At 37.9% G+C, this 22343-nt stretch overlaps 1 protein-coding gene across 3 annotated transcripts; it reads right to left on the minus strand.

The window, feature by feature from the left end:
• Positions 1–8113: 8113 nt before the first annotated feature.
• On the minus strand, positions 8114–21330 carry LOC128863217 (probable RNA polymerase II nuclear localization protein SLC7A6OS). 3 transcript variants are annotated; one of them, XR_008454583.1, is made up of 5 exons: positions 20971–21330; positions 18102–18571; positions 14819–15018; positions 8336–8634; positions 8114–8253 (listed from the first exon to the last, which is right to left on the minus strand). XR_008454583.1 is itself a non-coding variant. In XM_054102261.1 (4 exons), the coding sequence occupies exons 1-4, from the start codon at positions 21199–21201 to the stop codon at positions 8447–8449; spliced, it is 1089 nt and encodes a 362-aa protein (XP_053958236.1). In that variant the 5' UTR covers positions 21202–21330; the 3' UTR covers positions 8283–8446. The 3 variants fall into 3 exon arrangements, 2 of the variants coding, with proteins under 2 accessions (XP_053958236.1, XP_053958237.1); XM_054102261.1 differs by lacking the exon at positions 8114–8253 and having other exon boundaries at positions 8283–8634; XM_054102262.1 differs by lacking the exons at positions 8114–8253; positions 8336–8634; positions 14819–15018 and adding an exon at positions 16491–17675.
• Between the last annotated feature and the right edge of the window lie 1013 nt (positions 21331–22343).

Below are 22343 nucleotides of genomic sequence, written 5' to 3' on the forward strand. Positions count from 1 at the left end.
TCTGCACCGAAGCTTGCACCTCTGTCTTCACTGACGGTTCCAAGATGGAATCGGGAGTCGGAGCAGGGGTTTTCTCTATATCAGCCAATTTATCTACATCCTTTAAACTGCCGAACACTGCTAGTGTTTTTTAAGCAGAAATCTTTGCGATCTTGCAGGCATGCAAAATGTTTAAGGAACGTGGGAGCGAGGGAGATATTAACATTTTCTCCAATAGTCAAGCCGCACTCAAGGCTCTGACGACGCCATAGTGCAAAACGAAAGTAGTAAATTCCTGTAAGGAGGAGATCAACTATCTAATCTGGGTTCCAGGACATACGAACATAGAGGGAAATGAAATTGCTGATGAGCTTGCCAGGAAGGGGATTGAATTGGCCTCAGAGACCTCCTACCCAATCCTCGGCATCCCCTTGACAGTTGTTAAAGGGGAACTGCACAAATTATTTCTCAGGAAAGCGCAGAAAAGATGGAGCTCCATTTCTTCATGTGCTATTTCGAAAACCCTTTGACCCCAATACGATACAAGAAGGACTCAGAAAGTTCCATGGACTGCTCGCCATTCAATTTCCAAACTGGTAGCTGTATTTACCGGTCACTGGACGATCGGCACACACGCGGAAAAGCTAGGGTTACCATTTAACCCCCATTGCAGAAGCTGTGAGGATCTTTCAGAGGAGACTGTAGAGCATTTTCTCTGTAAATGTCCGGATTTGGCAGCTACGTCACTAGGAGCTCCTTTCTTCGACAGCCTGGGGCAATGCGCCAAACTAAATCCAATCAATCTTCTCCATTATATCAACAGCTCTGGTTGGCTGTAGATACCTGTATGTTGGAGGTCTCATAATGGTATCAAAACGGCGTTTTGGTGCTACTTGAGGAGGGCCAGGTGCACTTCAACCATTTCACCTACCTACCTACCTAAGAGCTTGGTGTGAATTGATATGTAGCTATACTTGTATAGCTATCGAAAACGTATGCTTTTATGGGAATAAAGCAAGGATTCCAAAATTGTAGCAATCATCATAACGCACCGTCGCGCATTACCATCAGCATCCGTAAATTTGTTTCCAAGAACGAAACGAATACCATCCGACAGCCATCGAATTCACCTGATTGTGTCAAAAAACCACTACTAGGAACACGTTTTAACAGCCGAAAGGAAGTAATGAAAAAATAAAGTAATGAAAACGGCTCTGATGGATATACAGAAAATATTTCAGAAATGTTTAGATTGCTAGATTAACCCCTTGCCGTGCCATTTAGCTCAACAAAACTCGGGCCCAAGTGTGACCTGTCAACGTAAACAGATCAGAATAATATAAACTACTTTGTAACAGCAATTATGAGACTCGTGACTAACTCTGGTGGCGTACAGATAGAAACTAATATTCAATCACGACCCAGGCTCGTGATATTTACGTTTGGCCTGACGATCTATTCACGAACCTGGTTCGTCATATTCATGTTTGGACCAAAATTTTCATCACGAGTCAGACAAATTAACAAACTTAAGCTTTTGGTAATTGGAAAAGCGAAGAATCCACGCTGCTTTAAAAACCTTCAGTGGCCCACCAACTATAAGAGCTCGAAATCCGCCTGAATGACGTCGGCTATTTTCAAGCAATGGTTTCATGAGTCATTAGTTCCACAGGTGAATATTCCTTTTAAGTTTTGTCCGATTTTTAGGGTTAACTGGTTGTTTTTTAAGGCTACATCGTTTTTAAAGGAGAAAGCTTTACCAATTAAAGCTCTCCTCCTAATCGACAACGCTCCTTCTCCCCCAAATGAAGCTGAACTGACAACGGTGAATGGGCAAATTTCGGCAATGTTTATGCCACCTAAAATTAATCCCCTCATTCAACCGATGGATCAGAATGCAACCAAAATCACTAAGTTGCATTACAGAAACAGCCTTCTAGCTTCAATAGCAGCGACAAAGTCTGATTTGCTCTGATTGAAAAACTTTTTTTTTTTTAAATTTCAGATTGAATTCACGTTACCAGCCATTCATGAATGGAACGAAGATATCGAGGAGGGCAGTGCAGATGACGATCATCAACAAGAGGACGAATCCGATGATGACAGCGTATCAAAGCAACTGGAGAAAATTAAGCCGAGTGAAGCAGTTGAAATTTTCAACAAGGCGTTAATGTGGGCTGGTCATGAAGACGTCGATCAAAATGATATGAGTGTGCTAAGGCGGTTAAGGGAGATAGCTGTGCTTCAAGTTTTAGAAAAACAGAATATATGTAGGGGAGAATGGGGAGTTGTGAGACACAGGGAGTTGTGAGACATTGTTACCGTTCGGCATTATTCATTTGTTTACATTCGATTTTAAGTGTCAACAAGTGTTCTCGATGCGATCTCACTTTTCAGCTAGCATTGGTCATATTTACACGCATTCGACGCGTCTCTCCAGTTACTGTGTTTTGGAATTTCTCGGTACGTTTTTTTCATCATTTGTTTTGCGATACATTCGATCAGTTGTTATAGCAAATTGCAAATGTCAATATATACAAATTATTAATTGTCCTATTAGCTTTGAATTTACACATTCACTTGGGCATGAACGTTCGATGTGTTTATGACTACGCGGCCATTTATAAAAAAAACGATTTGGGGAGTTGTAAGACAACAAATATGGGGAGTTGTGAGACACCGTTTTTTTCGACGTTTTAACGCATCTTTCATAAGTACCTCGCAATATTCATGCATTGTTTGTATATGTATCATCTGCAAAGGTGCAATGCCGAAAAAGTTAAGCAGAAGCAACTCCATTCATTGCAATGTATGCGATCGAGCTGTGCACCTAAAGTGTGCCAATTTACGAACTGGTTATTATACATGTTCTCACTGCGAATCATCAGATTGATGTCATTGCATTTTTTATACACTTTTTTATAACAATTGTCTTTTCTTTTTTCTTTTTCATCTTAATAAAGAACTAACAACTAAAATAAGTAATTTTTATTGATTTAAACCATGGTGTCTCACAACTCCCCACATTTTTGTATTTTGTATTATATTTTACATTATTATATACAATTTTAATTTTAAGGAAAATTGTATTTTTGTTAAATAGGCCATACCAATAGCTTCCAGTATTCATTGACTAAAGATTTCATCGTTGACATATGCAGAATATTGAGATTTTGAGTAATACGGGTCCAAAAACAAAACCCGTCTCAAAACTCCCCATTCTCCCTTACATAAAAAGATTACTGATTTTTTAAATAAAACCATCGCATGACTTAATTTTCAATTAATATGTAACGAAACAAGAATAAAATGTGAATTTAAATGTGAAAAAATATATTTACTTAGTCTTTTTGGACATTCCAAAACATGAACACTTTTGTTAACGTGAACTGCCTTGGTTTGAATTAGTTCACGTTATCGAGCGTGCGCTGTAGTTAGAATTTTTTTTGCATACGATTTTAAGAATTTTTTCCATATACTCGTAAAGCACAAACAAATTCAAATAGTCCAAGAACAAGAGTATATTCACTAAGCCATTATTTCAGGATATTTGGCTTATTAGAAATATAATATTAAGAAAATGAGATTTAACAATATAAAATTTAAGAGTAAAAATTAATTGCATTTTGCTTCATTACTTATCGACGCTGACACAACGTAGGAAAATAATTATTATTTAATTTTTTTTTTTATTTATTGAAAAATGTTTAATTTAATAATTTACCTTAAGAAATAGTCACACTAAGCCAGCGCAAGTTGTCATATGTTCCTTTGGTGGCGTAGAATATGAACAAAATATGTTTTTTGTTGAGTTTGAAATATTTATTAATTTTTTTTTTGCAATACTTTAAATTATATTTTTAATTTTTCGATATTATATAATTCACACACGATTTGCTTTTGTTATTGATAGTTTCAATCTAGTATTTTATAAAGGTTTAAAGTATCGTCATTCCCCAGATTTAAATTTTAATATAGTTTATAATAACGGGTGTATAATTTAATTTTTTTTATCAAGTGCGAGTTTTTGACTGAAAACAGACTAAACTGCGAAGCGATAAAAGTGTTTTGACTTCTATGTAGTAAACAAGTTGTATCCTTCGTTATTCGAATTTTAAAAGTATATCAGTTTTTAATGAAAATGTAAACGACAAAAAATCTGTGAAGTGTCATCGACCTTCAAAAAACAAAAGTCGAAATCTGTCAAGGAATTTGTTCAAATTATTGTATGCTATAGAAAACGATTTTTCTAAAATTATGATATTTTATTTTTTTCTAAAACTATGATATTCTATTTTCTAAAATTATGATATTATTTTATATTCTAAAATTATGAGATTATTTTTACATTTACAAAAAGTTTGATTTTGACTTCTCTTTATATTCCTACAACATTCACATGTATTAAAAATGAGTATTTAATACGGGCCACCATTTCTACACAATTGCTTTGCTTGTTTACTTTTTATCATTATTCTCTTCAGTTTACATTTCCTCCTACCTCGCCTAACTAGGTAAAATTGCATAGCCATGTACATATGCACTGTGTGTAATGTTCAGCAAACACATATGTATTTATGTATGTGCATGTTTACATACATATGTATAACAATTGCCTTTTTGATCGTTTGAACATTGCTAAAAAGTGCTATTATTATTTTCTACTCATTTTTCTACGGCACATTACACTTTTAAGCTGCCAAATTTTGACAATTATAATCAATCTCAATGCACAATTAGAGCCATAAATAATGCGCAACCTAAACATCTACATGCAGATGTATGTATGCTCCGAAATCCTAATACAATTTAGCACCTCCTGCACTTAGCTGTGTCAATTTTTGCTTGGGCTGCACATTTTTACTCGTTTTAATTGGCCCCTGTTTTTAATGCTACTTTTTTTGCTATCTCACTTGTCACAGGAAAAAATTACACTTTTCAAACTTTTTCACATAATTTTCACTTTCACACAATTATTGTTATTCTTGTTTTCTTCTATTCATTCATTTTGTTGCAGAATTTGCTTTGCGAAAATAATTTTCTTATTACACAAAAAACAATTTTCACCTTCGTCTGCTGCATTCACCAAGCAACTAACCATAGATGCGGCGACAGTACAGCGTCAGTTGGCTTCGACTGCGCTTATTACCGTAGTGAAGAAGAGAAAAAAAATGACAACAACGTTGATGTTGACGGCGACGAATACGGCGACAGCGGTGCAAATCTAGACGTAAGCGTCAATGAACGATAATGTATGCGTATGCGCGAAAACAACACCCGTTCAACACAAAATCAATGAACATAATGTTAGAACAAAAAAATTCGATGTTGGCAGAAAAACAATCAAGCTTCTACACAAATTATCAATATCAATGTTTATCTACCTTGCTTGGCCAACAATTGGAAAACGCGCTGTTCTATGAGTACTGCATGTAATGCAGAGCGATAAGCAGTGACTTTTCCCCTTTTGATTCAGTGGCTGCAGGTTTTGGTGGAAAATTGTAAATACACAAAGAAATTCACCGCAGAAATATCTCGTAGATACAAGTTTAATGTTGTTGTGAGCATGTTGTATATAAACATACCATTGGTGAACCGATTACTCTAGTAGCCGGATGAACGGCGAGTGCAGTTTACAATCAGAAAAATAAAGCTGAATGCTATGAATTTAAAAAAATAAGGGCTGGTTTAACAGTGGTAAATTTATATTTATTTATACTGAGTTTGAAATATTTAACTTTTGATTTTAATTTAACTGAAGAGCTTAATTAAATTGGCACTGAAAAATTGGCCCTTTTCCATATAACAAGAATTTTGTTGGCGATAAAAATATCATATATGCGTACATACAGGATGACACAAAATAATCGACCTATCGGAAGTTGTATAATTTTTGCAAATGGCTTCGCACGTCAATCGTCACTTGACACTTGTGAACAAGACAGCTGCAGACAAGCAAACAAACACCCAACGCGTAAATGCCATAATAAAGATTTCCATTAGTCAAAATTGTTGAAAATAAATCCGATTCCAATGCGACTCTGTAGTGCAGAGAGAATACAAATTGTTTGTGAACATACACACTAACATATGTATATGTATACAAATTCATATTGTCTTAACTTTGACATGCCACTTTTCTATTTTCAAAATTTGAAATCATTACTTAAATAAAGCGATTTGAACAAATATCGTTAATTTTTTTTTTTATATTTAGTAAGAGATTTATTCATACCGTGAATAATAATGATTAATTTTGCGCCACCTTGTAGTTATGTATATACAGTGGTGGGCATTCATAAGCAGCTATCCAACCCTATTATTAAATTACATATTTTTTTAGTTAATTTTTGTAGAATGTTTACTGAAAGTAAAATTATTTTAGTTTCGTATTTTTATTCAATTTTTTTTTAAATTAAACAAAATCCATCCTTATAGAAACAAATAAATACATTTTTTATAACAACTCAAAAAATGCGTGAACAAAAAAATGCAACTCTCAAGAATGTTTCAAGCAACACTATTATAGCTGTATTTTACCATTACTTTTAATTGTATTGAATATAAATTTAATAAATAAATAAATGAATTGAATAAGAAAAGCCTATCAAACCACCTAACGGGTGTTTTTTGAACTGCATGAAACTATCGATATCGATAACTATGATTTGACAGCTGAGCATGGCAAACTGTGCTGACATTTCTGTTCAGTAAGGTTTGACAAGTTATCATGAATCGTTTAACGCCAGAAAATGCTTCCAAATTGTGAAAATTTACTTTGAAAAAAAAAAAAAATAATAATAATAAATCTGTTCGCGAAGTTCATAGAGCACTGACGGCATCATCTATCCTTATTTCTTGCGAAATGAGAAACGAGCTGTAGTTACGGCGAATAGCGAGCGCTATCGAGCCATGCTGACTGAATTTTCGTTTCCAAAAATTAATCAGCTGAATATCTATGACATTTGGTTCCAACAACACGGCGCAACGGGCCACACAGCGCGCTTACTAATCGATTTATTGCAATATTCAAACCACCATTGACGCCATACGGCTAGATATTGGACTGATCGAGCGGATCATGTAGATAGATAGATTTTCTTCGAGGTTCGCATTTCGTTCTCATCGTCTTTTGTGCCCTCTGCTTATCACAGTACCTCATCCAGACCCAGTTCCCTTATTAAACTTAAGATACAGCTGGGTTGGATTGAGCGCATGTACCTTTCAGACAAAAGCAGTTGACCGAGATGTCTCAACCTTCTTAGAGTTATAGCCCCGCATTCAAGGAAAAGATGCATTGGAGTCTCCTAGAATTGGTCGCAGAAATTATAAGAATCAGTTTACCATATCCCGATCATGTGAGATGACTAAGCAGTCAGCAGTGGCCTGCCTGTAAGCATTCTCAGCTTATCCTTGGGGAGGGTTATGAGCCTTTTAAACCTCTTTTGGTTGTACCCTCCCAATAAGAATTTTTAATGGCATAGCCTCATAGTTTTGTACCAACAAACCTCCCTCAGCCTTAGTTCTTCACTCGCTAAGGTTCTTCTTGATGGTAGAAAGGAAGACCTCGGGCCAGCCGCAGCCGCTCTCGTCAATCTGTTATACCCCTGTATCCCGGGACCCAAATTTGTCGGGTGCGTTTATGCGTTCTTAGTAGATTCAGTTTCTCGATACACTCAAGGACCAGTGACGACTTAATCTCACAGGATGATAGACTATCGCTCAGAATGGCAATTTGCTCATTCCGGAAATTTCTGTCTAAGTTTATCTCTGCACACATACCTAAGGCATACATCTCCTTCTGCTGCATTCCTGGTGAAAAGAGTGATTGCTTTTTTGGACGGGTTTATATACAGATCCAACCCAGCATACCATCTCGTTGTCAGGTTTAAAGCTCTTTGCAGTATGTCGCAAAGAGTGTTCTCCAACTTGCTTCTCTCACAATCATGTGGCACTCTGGAATGCGGTACATAGCTGATACAAAAATAAATACCATGAAATTAACAGAATAAATAAATAAAAAAATCATTCCAACAATATTTCTGTTTTGTATTATCATTTTAAGTTCTCAAGGTCTTAAAAAACACCCAATATATTATCAGAGTAACTATGTACTTATAAATTGTTTTTTTTTTTTAACTATTATTTAAATGGCGGAATGAAAATCCACAAATTCCGGGGTATTCCACTATTTTTTGTATCGTAAAACTGTACGCATTATATGGTCTATTAAAAACGTCGGGTCGGCGCGTACGCCATATCCGAGTTTTGCACCTATAATAGTCAGAAAATATATAGACGTATTTATCAGTTGTACATTGATATCGACGTATTTTATATTTATGCGCATACATACATGTTTAATAATATTAAGCCTTATCAGTTTTTGTTTTCTAAATGGAAAATAAAATGAATAGAAATGAACTACAATGTTTTGAAAGAAAACAATTTAAGTAGGCGCCTCGATTTAGGCATCTGAATTATCACTTTCACCGCCAGCATTTATGATGCTAAATCTATCTATATCCTCATCGGTAGTTTCATCCCGAGCTCCATAGAAGTCATCAGAATACATCTCAGAGGAGTCTTCACTTTCGTAATCACTGCTATCAGCGTCAAGCCAAGGGCGAAGGCGAATGCCATCTTCAATATATTCTTAAAAGAGATATAAAATTAAACATTTAAATAGGTATAATAAGTTCTATGCTAAATGTAAGCTGTTAAATATATAAGTGCCTTCAATAAAGCACTAATACAAAATATCGACGTAGAATTAAATTAGACTTTAGAATTATGCTATATGTAGTTCCAGAAGTGTTTGTTACTTTTTCGTAACTATAGTGAGCTTCGCAGACCCACCATTGAGAGTTGTCGGAAATTTTGTCATATCAAGCCAAGGTGGATGGTTCCATGTGTAGAAGTCCCCGCAAGTGGGGAAAGTTACTGATCGCCATTCACTTGGGAGTGGCCAGGGCGATTCTTCTACATATGGTTCAAGCAGCTCACAACGGCCGGGATTAGCCCACGTATCCTCTGGGTAGCTCCCGAACACCCGTTCGGGAGTGAGCTAACGTGAGAAGGCGAAGCATTCCAGGATAGCTGGTTGTGCGCTGGGTTTGGGACCCGCCACTTAAAAATCCCCCCCAATGAAAAGAATTACAAAGCCTCGGATGAGAACTGCCTTTACTGATGACGACCCCTGCAAACGAAATAAGGAATATGATTTGAGGGCATGCACCTGGAATGTCCGGTCCCTTAATGGGGAAGGTGCCTCTGCCCGGCTGGTTGATGTCCTCGTGAGAGTAAAGGCTGACATCACTGCCATCCAAGAGATGCGATGGACGGGGCAAGGTAAGAAAACCATAGGACCTTGCGACGTCTACTACAGCTGCCATGTAAAGGAGCGCAAATTCGGTGTCGGATTTGTTGTGGGAGAGAGACTTCGTCGCCAAGTACTGTCGTTCACTCCGGTGGACGAGCGTCTCGCAATAATCCGCATCAAAGCGCGATTTTTTAACATCTCGCTAATTTGCGCTCACGCCCCGACGGAAGAGAAGGACGATGCGACCAAAGATTCCTTCTATGAGCGCTTGGAACGTTCCTATGAGCGCTGCCCCCGCCACGACATAAAAATCGTGCTTGGCGACTTCAACGCCAGGGTGGGCAAGGAGGGAATTTTTGGTCCCACAGTCGGAAAATTCAGCCTGCACAACGAAACATCCGGTAACGGACAGAGGCTGATCGACTTCGCCGGGGCCCGAAACATGGTAGTCTGCAGCACCAGATTCCAGCATAAAAAGATACACCAAGCTACCTGGCTGTCTCCTGATCGAAAAACGCGAAACCAGATCGATCATGTTGTGATAGATGGAAGACACGCTTCTAGTGTATTAGATGTACGTACGATCCGAGGGCCCAACATCGACTCGGATCATTACCTTGTTGCAGCCAAGCTGCGCACCCGCCTCTGTGCAGCAAAAAACGTACATCTACCTACGCAAAGAATGTTCGACATCGAAAAGCTGCAATCACAACAGACAGCCAGAAGATTCGCCACTCGACTCTCACTCCTGCTCTCGGAGAGCACTGCCCAACAAACCGGCATGCGCGAGCAATGGAGCAACATTTCTCGTTCACTACGTACCGCCGCCGAAGAAGAAATCGGATTCCGGCGAGCCCGAAAAAACAATTGGTACGACGAGGAATGTCATGCTGCCGCAGAAAGAAAGGATGCCGCCTATAGAGCCACGCTGCGATCGGGCGCAACGCGAGCCATGTGGGATCGCTACAGAGAGCTGAAAAAGGAAGAGAGACGTATTATCCGACAGAAGAAACGAGAGGCCGAAATACGTGAGTGCGAGGAGCTTGAGATGCTGGCCAACAGGAACAACGCCCGAAAATTTTACCAGAAAGTTCGGCGGCTTACAGAAGGTTTCAAGACCGGGGCGTTTTCCTGTAAGAACAAAGACGGCGATCTGGTGACTGACGTACAGAGCAATCTTAAATTATGGAGGGAACACTTCTCGAACCTGTTAAACGGTGACAGCTGCGCATGTCATAGAGAATGTGAAGATCCCGATACCCCAATCGTTGACGACGGAATTGTCGTTCCGTTACCCGACCATGACGAGGTGAGAATAGCAATATCACGGCTAAAAAACAACAAAGCCGCGGGCGCCGACGGACTGCCGGCTGAGCTATTCAAACATGGCGGCGAGGAGCTGGTAAGGTGCATGCATCAGCTCCTATGCAAAATATGGTCGGATGAAAGCATGCCTGCCGATTGGAATTTAAGTGTGCTCTGCCCAATCCATAAGAAGGGCGATCCTGCAATTTGTGCCAATTACCGCGGGATTAGTCTTCTAAATATCGCCTATAAGGTTCTAGCGAGCGTATTGTGTGAAAGGCTGAAGCCCACCGTCAACCAACTGATTGGACCTTATCAGTGTGGCTTCAGACCTGGAAAGTCCACCATTGACCAAATATTCTCAATACGCCAAATCCTGGAAAAGACCCATGAAAGGAGAATCGACACACACCATCTTTTCGTCGACTTCAAAGCTGCATTCGACAGTACGGAAAGGAGTTACCTGTATGCCGCGATGTCTGAATTTGGTATCCTCGCAAAACTAATACGGCTATGTAAGATGACGTTGCTCAACACCAGCAGCGCCGTCAGAATTGGGAAGGACCTCTCCGAGCCGTTTGATACCAAACGAGGTTTCAGACAGGGTGACTCGCTGTCGTGTGACTTCTTTAACCTGATGTTGGAGAGCATCGTACGAGCCGCAGAACTTAATCGCTCAGGCACAATTTTTTATAAGAGCGTACAATTGCTGGCGTATGCCGATGATATTGACATCATCGGCCTTAACAACCGCGCTGTTAGTTCTGCCTTCTCCAAACTGGATAAAGAGGCAAAGCGAATGGGTTTGGTGGTGAACGAGGACAAAACGAAGTACCTCCTGTCTTCAAACAAACAGTCGGCGCACTCGCGTATCGGCACCCACGTCACTGTTGACAGTTATAATTTTGAGGTTGTAAAAGACTTCGTGTATTTAGGAACCAGCATTAACACCGATAACAATGTCAGCCTTGAAATCCAACGTAGAATCTCTCTTGCCAACAAGTGCTACTTTGGACTAAGTAGGCAATTGAGCAGTAAAGTCCTCTCTCGACGAACAAAACTAACACTCTACAAGACTCTCATCATGCCCGTCCTAACGTATGGCGCAGAAGCTTGGACGATGACAACATCCGATGAAGCGACGCTTGGAGTGTTCGAGAGAAAGATTCTGCGTAAGATTTTTGGACCTTTGCACGTTGGCAACGGCGAATATCGTAGACGATGGAACGATGAGCTGTATGAGCTTTACGACGACATAGACATAGCGCAGCGAATAAAGATCCAGCGGCTTCGTTGGCTGGGTCATGTCGTCCGAATGGATACAAACGCTCCGGCTTTGAAAGTATTCGATGCGGTACCAGCTGGTGGTAGCAGAGGAAGAGGAAGGCCTCCTCTGCGTTGGAAAGATCAGGTGGAGAAGGACTTGGCTTCACTTGGTGTGTCCAATTGGCGCCGGTTAGCACGAGAGAGAAACGACTGGCGCGCTTTGTTAATCTCGGCCAAAATCGCGTAAGCGGTTATCGCGCCAATTAAGAAGAAGAAGAAGAAGCCAAGGCGCATGGCACGAGACCAACAACAATATTTTGTACGTTTGATTGTCATAGCAAAGAAGAGCACAAAAAATTAATTCGCTTTGTTTTATTCTGTGCTGACAGCTACATAGACACAGCGAAAGAAAAAAAAAATCAGCTGATTTCCCAACACCACCTTTAAAAGATTCGCCTTGTATCAACAAGCAATATGTTTGAAGGTGCGGTTATCATTCGGAACTTGGATTATTTTTATTTAAGCAAAAACTATAATTAAAAATGTGCAGATTTTCAAAGTTTTATCATAAAATAATAAAATGCATAGTAATTATTTTCAGAGCTTTGAATTCAAAATTTAAAACACGCTTTTGTTAAGGGGTTATATACAGTTAGAATTAAAACAAAAATCGACGATTTTTTTATTTTTATTTTTTTTCTTAATGTACATATATTTAAGAATACTCACAGAAAATTTAATATCGTTCCGGTGAATATTTTCGAAGTTACACGCAAATAGTACAAGGAAAACTTTAAACGCGTTTTTCTCAAAATGGTGTTTTCAACGTGGGTGACCAACATTACTCGAAAACGGCTAAACCGATTAGTCTCAAATTTTTACACGAGCTTTTTAAAAATATTTTTTAGTAATTAATCGAAGATTTATTTCTAACCGATAAATATTTTGTTTTTATAAACAATTTAAGGACGAATTTTTGGTCAAAAATCGATTTTTTTTTTTTTTTTGAGAGACTGCCATTGTGTCACAAAAAATTATTTTGCTTATTCCTTCGATTAATTACTAGATTTAACATTACTTTAACGAAATCTGTTTGGTTTTTTTAATTTCAAAGGATCGAGTTCAGAGATATAGTGGTCACCGCAAAACGTCTTTTTTGAGAGGAGCTCCCAGAGATCAGCTGTAGCTGCTTTCCAAATGAGAATTTTTTACTAATACTAAGCCTTAAAATACAGTTAAAAGATAACATAATATAATATGTGTAAAAATTTTTAGATCAATAAATTTAAAAGTTTTCTCACAAAAAATTCTGGAAAATTCGCTTAGAAACGCTTTATGAAAAAATAAATTTAAATTTGTTTTTATAAAACTCTAAAAATCTGAGACTGTCAATAAATATCAGATATCAGATTCTTAACCCCTTGCCGTGCCTTTTAACTCAACAAAACTCGGGCCCAAGTGTAACGCGTCAACGCATGGTAAATAGATCAGAATAATATAAACTACTTTTTAACAGTAATTGAGACTCGTGACTAACTCTGGTGGCATACAGATAGATACTAACATAGAAACTAACTAACACAGGCTCGTGATGTTTACGTTTGTTCCGACCATCTGTACACGACCGACGAGATATTTACGTTTGTTCCGACGATCTATTCACGAGCCTGGGTCGTCATATTCATGTTTGGACCAAAATTTGCATCACGAGTCAGACTCATTAAAGCACGGCAAGGGGTTAACGTCGTCTATTGTTAAAGAATGAGGAGGTCGTTCTCGCTCATCCAACAATATATCATCACAGTTTGTTGGGATCCCGGCCACTCTGGAGTGGAGGGAAATTAAAGAGCGGATGAGTGTGCAAGCATAGGCTCTGAGCTGCACCTTCAGCGAATGGTAGAGGACATAAGCATTCCTCTAAAGGAGTTATACACTGCGATTGGTTTGAGCGTAATCGCGAAAACCAATAAACGGTGGCATTTGGCTACTAATTGCAGGGTCTCCAAAGGCCAAAACTGTATCGTAAAAGGAGAAAATGTTTGCTTGGATTCACAGATCAACTACCAGCGCTGTTGTTGTTGTTGTTGTTGTAGCAGTAATAGAAGCCCGGCAGTGTAGGGTATATCACCGGTCGTCTTCGTCTGGCTAGCCCTGTCTAGTGTACCGTATCCCGTATACCCGTCTGGTTCATCTAAGTAGGCTTAGTTTAATAGGTGTCAACTGACGCGCCTGGGAGACGGTTCTGGCTCAAGCAGGTGTCTGTAAGGGTGAAACCTGCGGTAGCACCCTAACAGGAATTGCTTGATGAGCAGTTTTTTGTGCTCCATTACAGGGAGCAACTGTGCCTCATTCCCATGGAAGCCGGTTTTACGTTACCAGAATGATTCGGGTTTTTCCCAACCAAGGGCTGCCGCCCCAGTAAACTAGCCCTGTCTAGTGAACCACATATCATCAACTACCAGCGTCCTCACAGATGTTATATCGGCTCATTGCACTATCGGCACCCTAGCTAGTAGAATGTGTGTACCACACAAGGACTTCTGCAGGTGCTGTAGAGATGAAGAAGAAATTGAGTCGGTTCAACATCTCCTCTGTAAATGTCCTGGACTTCAAAGAAGCCGTGCCAAATATCTTGGCGATTATTTCTTTGAGGACCTGGGAAATTTGCAAAATGTCTCACTGGAAGGTCGACTACATAGCTACCTTCTTAAAAGGATCTACGTGGTTTAAACAACTTAGTTAGGGCAAGGAAAACAAATGCAGGTATCACAATGGGCCTTAGGGCCACCGAGTGTCTTGCGTTAAACAAGCAACCTGACTAACCTAACCTAACCTAACGGCGTCTATAAAATACTATTGTTTTAATAGCAACAAGCAATAGTTTTTCATGTCACTAATTTCATTTTCATTGACAAGGATTTCCAAAACTTTTTCACCACTACTTACCCGTCCTCATGCGCCCCAGATTCATTGCGATTTGATCAATATCTTCGTGATCATATGAGTCCACATAATCTTCATTATCCTCGTCCTCATCGGGGTATTCATTTGTATAGTAATTTTCATTATTCGAATCTTCAGAATCGTCTTCGTCATCGTCGTCGTTGAAACGATCCTCGTAGACAAGATCATCGTACGGACGAATACTGCAAGATGAAAGAGTAATACCAAAAGAGTAACTAGCGGAATCGACATTTCAATTTCCACATAATTTATATATTGCAAATATTTAGCTGAAATTGATGTTGGAAAATCTATAACTCACCACAGAGGTCATATAAAACAAGTTATTTAGGATACCAATTGTTTTCGTTCACACGACGGGCAGGTACCTGTTACGGGAACCAGCTCCAATTTAATCCCGCGCAAAGACTTTTACTCAAACAATGTTCACAAAAAATGCATGGGTCATATTTTATACTGTTACAGGACAACATTTGGTAACACCCGCCAAACTCCATTCCTTTTCACATGAAATTTTAAATGGCTAAGATGGCGGCCGCCGTAGCCCAATGGGTTTGTGCGTGACGACCATTCGGAATCTCGGTAAGACACCAAAATGAAGAAAAATATTTTTCTAATAGCGGTCGCCTCTCGGCAGGCAATGGCAAGCCTCCGATTGTATTTTTGCTATGAAAAAACTTCTCATTAAAATATCTGCCGTTCGGAGTCGGCTTGAAACTGTAGGTCCATCAAGACGCATGCCACAAATAGGAGGATGAGCTCGGCCAAACTCCTAAAAGGAGTGTAAGCGCCAATTATATATATATATATATACAATATATAAGTTGACTAAAGGGAGATAGGAGTTATAAGAAGTGAATTTGTTTAAGTGGAGATGTGAAGAGCTCGCATGACGTATATGCTTATGTTGAGTAGGTCGGGACCTATTCTAAATAGGTAGGAACGCCATTGTTGTATTAGTAAAATCATTCTCCATAAATGTTTTCCAAACACTGTTGGAATGATCAGTCCTTACCCGGATATAAATAAGAGTCGTTCCGATAACAACCGACCGTGGGAGCGTTCTATGCTACGTCGGATACAAATACTATCTGATGTGCGTCCGGACTCGTCAGTAAATTATCCCTCGCACTTCAACAGGTTTTGCACGTGCTGCCCAATCCCTCGGAAAAGGAATTGACTGCAAACAATGAGCACCGCTAGTGGATTGCACGGACAATCCAAAGTTACCTCCACTGTATGTCGCTACTTCTCGAAATCCACGTAACATGGCAATTCGTAGCCAGTCATATCCAGTTTAAACTGTGTCGTTCGAGTCTAAACCTTCGTGCTTCATAATTTCAATACAAATTCTCAAATTGTTTGCTTTTTTTCTAAAAAGTTAACGAAAATAAAAACTTGGCACAACCAAAGAACTCAAACGCATTTCCTAGTAATAGTTATAGGCAATAAAAAGAACTTCGTTGTTGTTTTTTTTCATCTCATTTATATATTGTATTATATATTATGTATGTATATTTTTTATTTTTATAAAAAAACGCAATTTTTCGAATGTCAGATAATTGTACGCTTAAATTCCTACATTTTTAATGCTAATAAGTAAAGTTAAAGTTTGCGTTTTGCACATATTTTAATACAAATTAGCTTGCATACATATTGTTTTGCGATTTTATTTCAAATTTTAGTTTTATTCATACTTTTTATTCTTTACTTGTGTTAAATTTGAGTTTTATTTATGGATTTTAAATTTTTAATTTCTTATCTTAACTTTGAATTTTTCTATGCGACTTTGGCTGTTGAAAACCAAGTATTTATTTTCAGTTACCCAACAATGCACGCGACCTCTACAATATAAATATGTAAATATTATATATACATATATATATATATATATATAAACTTAAAAATTATGTAATTATATGTAAGGCATATTACAAACAATACTTAGCATAAAAAACTTAAGTCTAAAATTTGCTTTTAATATTTCGACCTGCACGCTGCGAGTGTGCGCCTATTTTTGCTTATACCTGCCTGTCTAAGGAAGCCTCGTTCCCACAAGAACGAGTAAATAAAATAAAATTCATTTAATTAAATTTTGATGGGAATGCCCGTTGCCATTCGAAATTATAATTATAACAAAGATACTACCAATTGCTGCGAGAGTTATTTGTTTGTGGGTGACGAAAGGACATACGACAAGAAATAATATTGAATGAAATAAAAAGCACGAATTCGAGATCACAAGCTTGTATACAATAATATTTATAGTAAATTGAGAAATTGCGATTTTTCCAACATTTCTTTTAAATCAAGATTTCGAAGTATTCAAAGCATTTCAAATTTTAATAAAATGCTACTTATTGGCAGCTTATTGAAAACTATTATGCAACAACTCGAAAGGAGAACCAATAAAATCCAAACAAATTGAAATTTTGTCGTATTGAAACATATGTTTGGCAAGCTTGTACGTATGTATATGTTTTTTACTTAAACTAATTTATAGAGATAGGATTTAAATTCTATATTTCCCACTTTTTGTGCAGTGCTGTGGCGAAATTGGCATCTGAGGGTGTTTTTCCGGCGTACAGTTGGCAATGCTGCTACTTGCTGCCACCTTCCGCATATTTCTAATTTGTTACTCATATGCATGCTAGTTGTAGTTGCATCGCTGCGGCTACCTTCGATATCCTTCGTTGGTCGTATGGTGGACATTTCATCCAATCGGTTTTTTTGTTTGTTTTTTATATTTAGTACTTTTCTCATTATTTTAATTGTCAATTACCAATAGCAGTAGTTGTAGCAAGTGTTGTTGTAGTAGTAATTAAACGGATAGTACAACCTTAATAAATACACAACAATTTGCATCGATATTACTATTTAACATATCATCCAGCAGTAATATGTATGTAATAGACCGCATAATGTGTATGAGCAGAAAAAGGCTAGACGTGCTTTTTTCTGTTTGCTTGTTTTTTTTTTTTTTTTTTTTGTAATTTCTACTTTCTAAAATGGAACTTCATAATTAGCATGAGACATATGCATTTGTGGAAATTTGGTGTTTTCACAAAAGTGCCTTTCTCCATTAATCCAATTACACATACAGAAACACATTTACATAGTTTAAAACATAAATATATGTATAAATACACCCACACCCTGAATAAATCTGCGCTTGGTTATTTTTTCTTCGTCTATTTTGTTAACATGTGCGCTGATCTAAATGTAACGACTGGTGAGCAGAATCTGCTCGATATGCAAAACCAACCTTAGATAGTTATCGTCCATCATATCGGCATACTCCACTTGCAATTCATTCTCTGGCAAATACAAGTCATACACATAGCCGGAGTCGGAATCAGTCGATTGTTGTGTATTATTGCCGCCATGGGTTTGCGAATATTGCGCCTCCATATTTTTTGTCTCACTTTGTTCTTGCAGCGAATTTAAGTGTCCAGTTGCTGTCGTTGTTACTGCGCTAGACACCCGTTCGTCTGCTTCCTGTTTTTCAATATCGACAATTGTTACTTCCTTGGCCGCCAATTCTGAAGTGTCTGTGTCTTCTAGTGTGGTGCGCATGCAATTTACCACGCGGAACCGATTCTCGTGCAAGGCTTGTCTCATTTCCTGCCTTGCACGTTCGGTGTGATTGCGTGGTGTTCGTAAAGACTTCTGCTGCACCAGTTCTTTGGCAGCCTCTTTTGTAAGTCGCGCTAATTGTGTAGTCGCCCCATCATCCTGAGTGTAAAATTATAGTATGTAATTGGGTCATAATCTAAGGATATTTTTAGTATACCGCGCAGCGAAAGATTTGTGAAATATATGTGTTCGTATGGCATAGTAGCTTAGGTCGAAAAGACAGTGTGGAGATACAAACAGGTTTTTTTCTAATTTGTTTCTTAGTTTGCAAAGTAAAGCATTAAAAGAAAAATTAAATAAAGTATTAAATTTTTTTTGGAAATTGCTGCATATGAAGGCTTTTCTACTCAAACGTTTTATAGAAATTAAAATTTGTTAATTATATCAAAATAAATATTCTCAACTAGGCATTGTTCAATAAACAAAAGTGGTTTAATGAAACTTTTTAATGGGCCTATGAAGAGGTAGGTTAGGTTAGAATGGTTGCCCAAGGAGTGGGCACATCCTTTGTGCTATTAAGGGTGATCAGATTGGAGGTACTTTTGCCAATAGGGGTTTTTTTATATATAACGCGTGACTACTGTCAAACTAAATACATATTTTTTTTATTATTCATTGACATTTCGTCACGGAACCCCATGTACACTTCAACAACGTTTACAAAGCGTGTAATTGTATTACGAAAATCGACGTTCTGTGAAAAGTGTTCATCGCGCGCTCAGGCCAACTTATGGTGGACAGCGATGAGGCTCTCTTTTGACTTAATGGCTACGTCAATATGCAAGACGCAGCCATTCAAAAACAGCCATTACCCCCATTGAAAAACACCCTTCGGTGCGACCTACATATGTGCAGGAGTAATCCTCGCCCCATATTTTTTCAAAGAGGAGGCTGGCGCCAAAGTAACAGTGAATGGCGAACGCTATCGCGTTATGATAAACGACTCTTTGATACCGAAAATTGAAGCCCTTGATCTCCACAAGATTTAGTTCCAACAATACGGCGCTATTTGGCTAATGGACCGTAAAACAAGGGATTTACTGCGTCGCCGTTTGAGCAATTTATCTCTTGTCTGGGATCAGTGGATTGGCCACCACGATTGTGTGATATCACACCTTTGGACTTTTATTTGTGGAGATATGTAAAGTCTAAATGCTTTGTAGGTGAACCAGCTTCAATTGAGGCATTGGAAGCCAACATTACTAAAATTATTCACGAGATACCGGCCGAAGTGCTCCAGCGAGTCATTCAAAATTGGAGTAATACGGATAGCCGAATTACGGCGCAGTTGTGGTCAATATTGTAAAGGATTTATCTTAAATCTTAATCTCAAGAATGGTTCTACACAAAAATTATAAAGATTGTCCAATCAATTTGAATATTCGTTTTTTTATTTCAATTTAAAATTCGATATCTCTTAAATTGATCACCCTTTATAAAGTTTGTCAATTTAATCTATTTAGTTGTTTAAGCTGTTAAATTTTCTTCGCTCAGTATTTTCATGGCGTGGCGTTATCGTTTTTCAAACTGTCGCACTCTGACCAGGCAAATGTGTGGCCTAATCTAACCTCTAAAAAGTGAGACTGAATGAGGAGATATTTTCTCCTAGTGCACGGCATATAATGAGATATTTTATCCTATTGCACATAAAATTTTCCGTCGAATGCATTTATACAAAAGAATTAAGCTGAACAGTAAATTTTATTGCAAAACAAAATGGGGACTAAGTAGTATAAAGCTGCTTGCTTTGAAAAAAGGATGTACAGGGGGTGCAGGGTGTCTAGAATATCTTCTAACAGGTTATAGTTTTTAAGTCATTTATTGTTAAAGTTGTGTAATTTGTATGAAAATTTAACACTTAAAAATAACGAAGTTCGTGTGCAGGTTCTTTTGAATTTTACAGAGGAGTTGACAAAAAGGGTGTTTGCGAAAAGCTTATTACGTAGAACTTTTTGCTTCACAAAAATAGGACTCAACAGTCCAACTCCAGCTAACCCTGGCACAGTATTTTTGCGTAGAGCTCTTGTCGGCGCTTAAAATAGCCCCCGTGAATTAAAATGTCATATGTATGTATATGGTATGGAGACACGCAAACTTCCTTTTTAGAACTGAGCTGAAATACTTCATTTTCTTATTGTCAGTTCGAACGTTTTTTTTTTCGTTTATAATTGGAAAGTGTCGATATTGATAAATGCACTCGCATTGCATTTACATTGAAATATGTAGTTAAATATAAAAACAAAGTGAAAACACGCGTGTGGCTGAAAATTTTATGAATTGAAGAGATTTTCAAGGCAAATAATAGCAAAACTCATGCGGCATTACACTAAAGTCAACTCAACATAATTTTTGAAAACCAACTTAATACATGTTTATGCTACCAAAGCAAAACTCATTTATCCCTTAAGGCTACTTTGCCATATGAGAACAGATATATTTAATGGACAATTTTTTTCGCTACTGATTATTTTAAAAGACGGCTAACTTAATTTTTTTACCTGTTCCTGTAGTGTGCCCGCAAATTTCAGCACCGTTGAAGTTTCGCCATCTTTGTCATTTATAACGCTATCGCTAACTGATCCAATATCTACGCCAGCAGCTCCAGCCTCCTCTCCTTGTGCATCTTCCTCACTAACATTATCTAAACGGCGTCGCTTCTTGCTATTTATTATGAACGCACTTAAAGGCTCTTCATCGACTCTACGTTTTATGCGTACAACTGCAGGCATATTTATATTTTAAAGTATGTTGTTTTAATTTTTAATTTTCACTTTTTCAAAGAATGAACGCCACAAAAATGCGACAAGCCAAGAAAATTCCGACAAAGAAATGTTCAACTTTTCGCACTTTCAGTGCTGCCCAATCAAATATGTCAAGTATCATCAAGTATTGCCATATATTTTCATCAGATATTTCATGTTTGAATTAAACCCGGCGTTAACGCTTATTCTCAAATATATATTTAACATTTGCATCCCTATTTCGACGTGGTTTCATAATGCCACATTAATTAGGTTAAATGCGTACCATTTACCAAATTCAGAATAATTTTTTTTTCTTGTTGTAAATTACTGTATAAGTGGAATTTACATTATACAATTTTTAAATGGCAGCTTTCAAGCGGTAGGCTTTGAAAGTCAATTTAATTACATAATTTTTAATGTTTTGCGGTGCGTGGCATGACGTTTGTCTTTTATGTATATCACATCATGAATTCCTCCGTAATACATAGTATCGTTGCTACATCTGAATCAATCTGTAGCGCCGTCCATCCGAAGCTCTCCGCCAATTCAAAATATTCATTTAGCCAAGTCGCCGATCCCATTAAGTACTTTTAGTTCAACGACGAAGAAGGATGCAAAATCCAAACTGTTTCTGTAAACTATAGTGAGACAGGTTCAAGTGCTTTAGAACAGTGGAAACCGTTCCAACAACACTTCACCCCACATCGGCAGTTTCAATTAGGTATTGCTTGCGAACCGGCCGCGATCGCCGTAGCCGGAAGCATTTGTACGTGATTACCATCGGAAGAGCATAGGTTCGAATCGCCGTGCATGAAACACCAAAATTAACGCCTCGGCACGCAATGGCAAACCACCGAGTGTATTTCTGCCATGAAAAAACTCCTCATAAAAATATCAGCCGTTCGAAGTCGGCTTAAAACTGTTGATCCCTCGATTTTTAAAACAGCAGCAAAAAGGAAGCCACAAATAGGAGTTAGAGTTCGGCAAAACATAAAAAAGGGTGTAAGCGCCAATTATATATATTGTTACGAACTTTTTTTCGATCACTAGATTGTCGAATGAAAGTCATAAATTAATGGAAACTCACACTTGCTTTTCTTTATTTTCAACATTTTACTTTAAATGTA

The sequence above is a fragment of the Anastrepha ludens genome, chromosome 5 (genome assembly GCF_028408465.1).
Source record: "Anastrepha ludens isolate Willacy chromosome 5, idAnaLude1.1, whole genome shotgun sequence".
Lineage (NCBI taxonomy): Eukaryota > Metazoa > Arthropoda > Insecta > Diptera > Tephritidae > Anastrepha > Anastrepha ludens.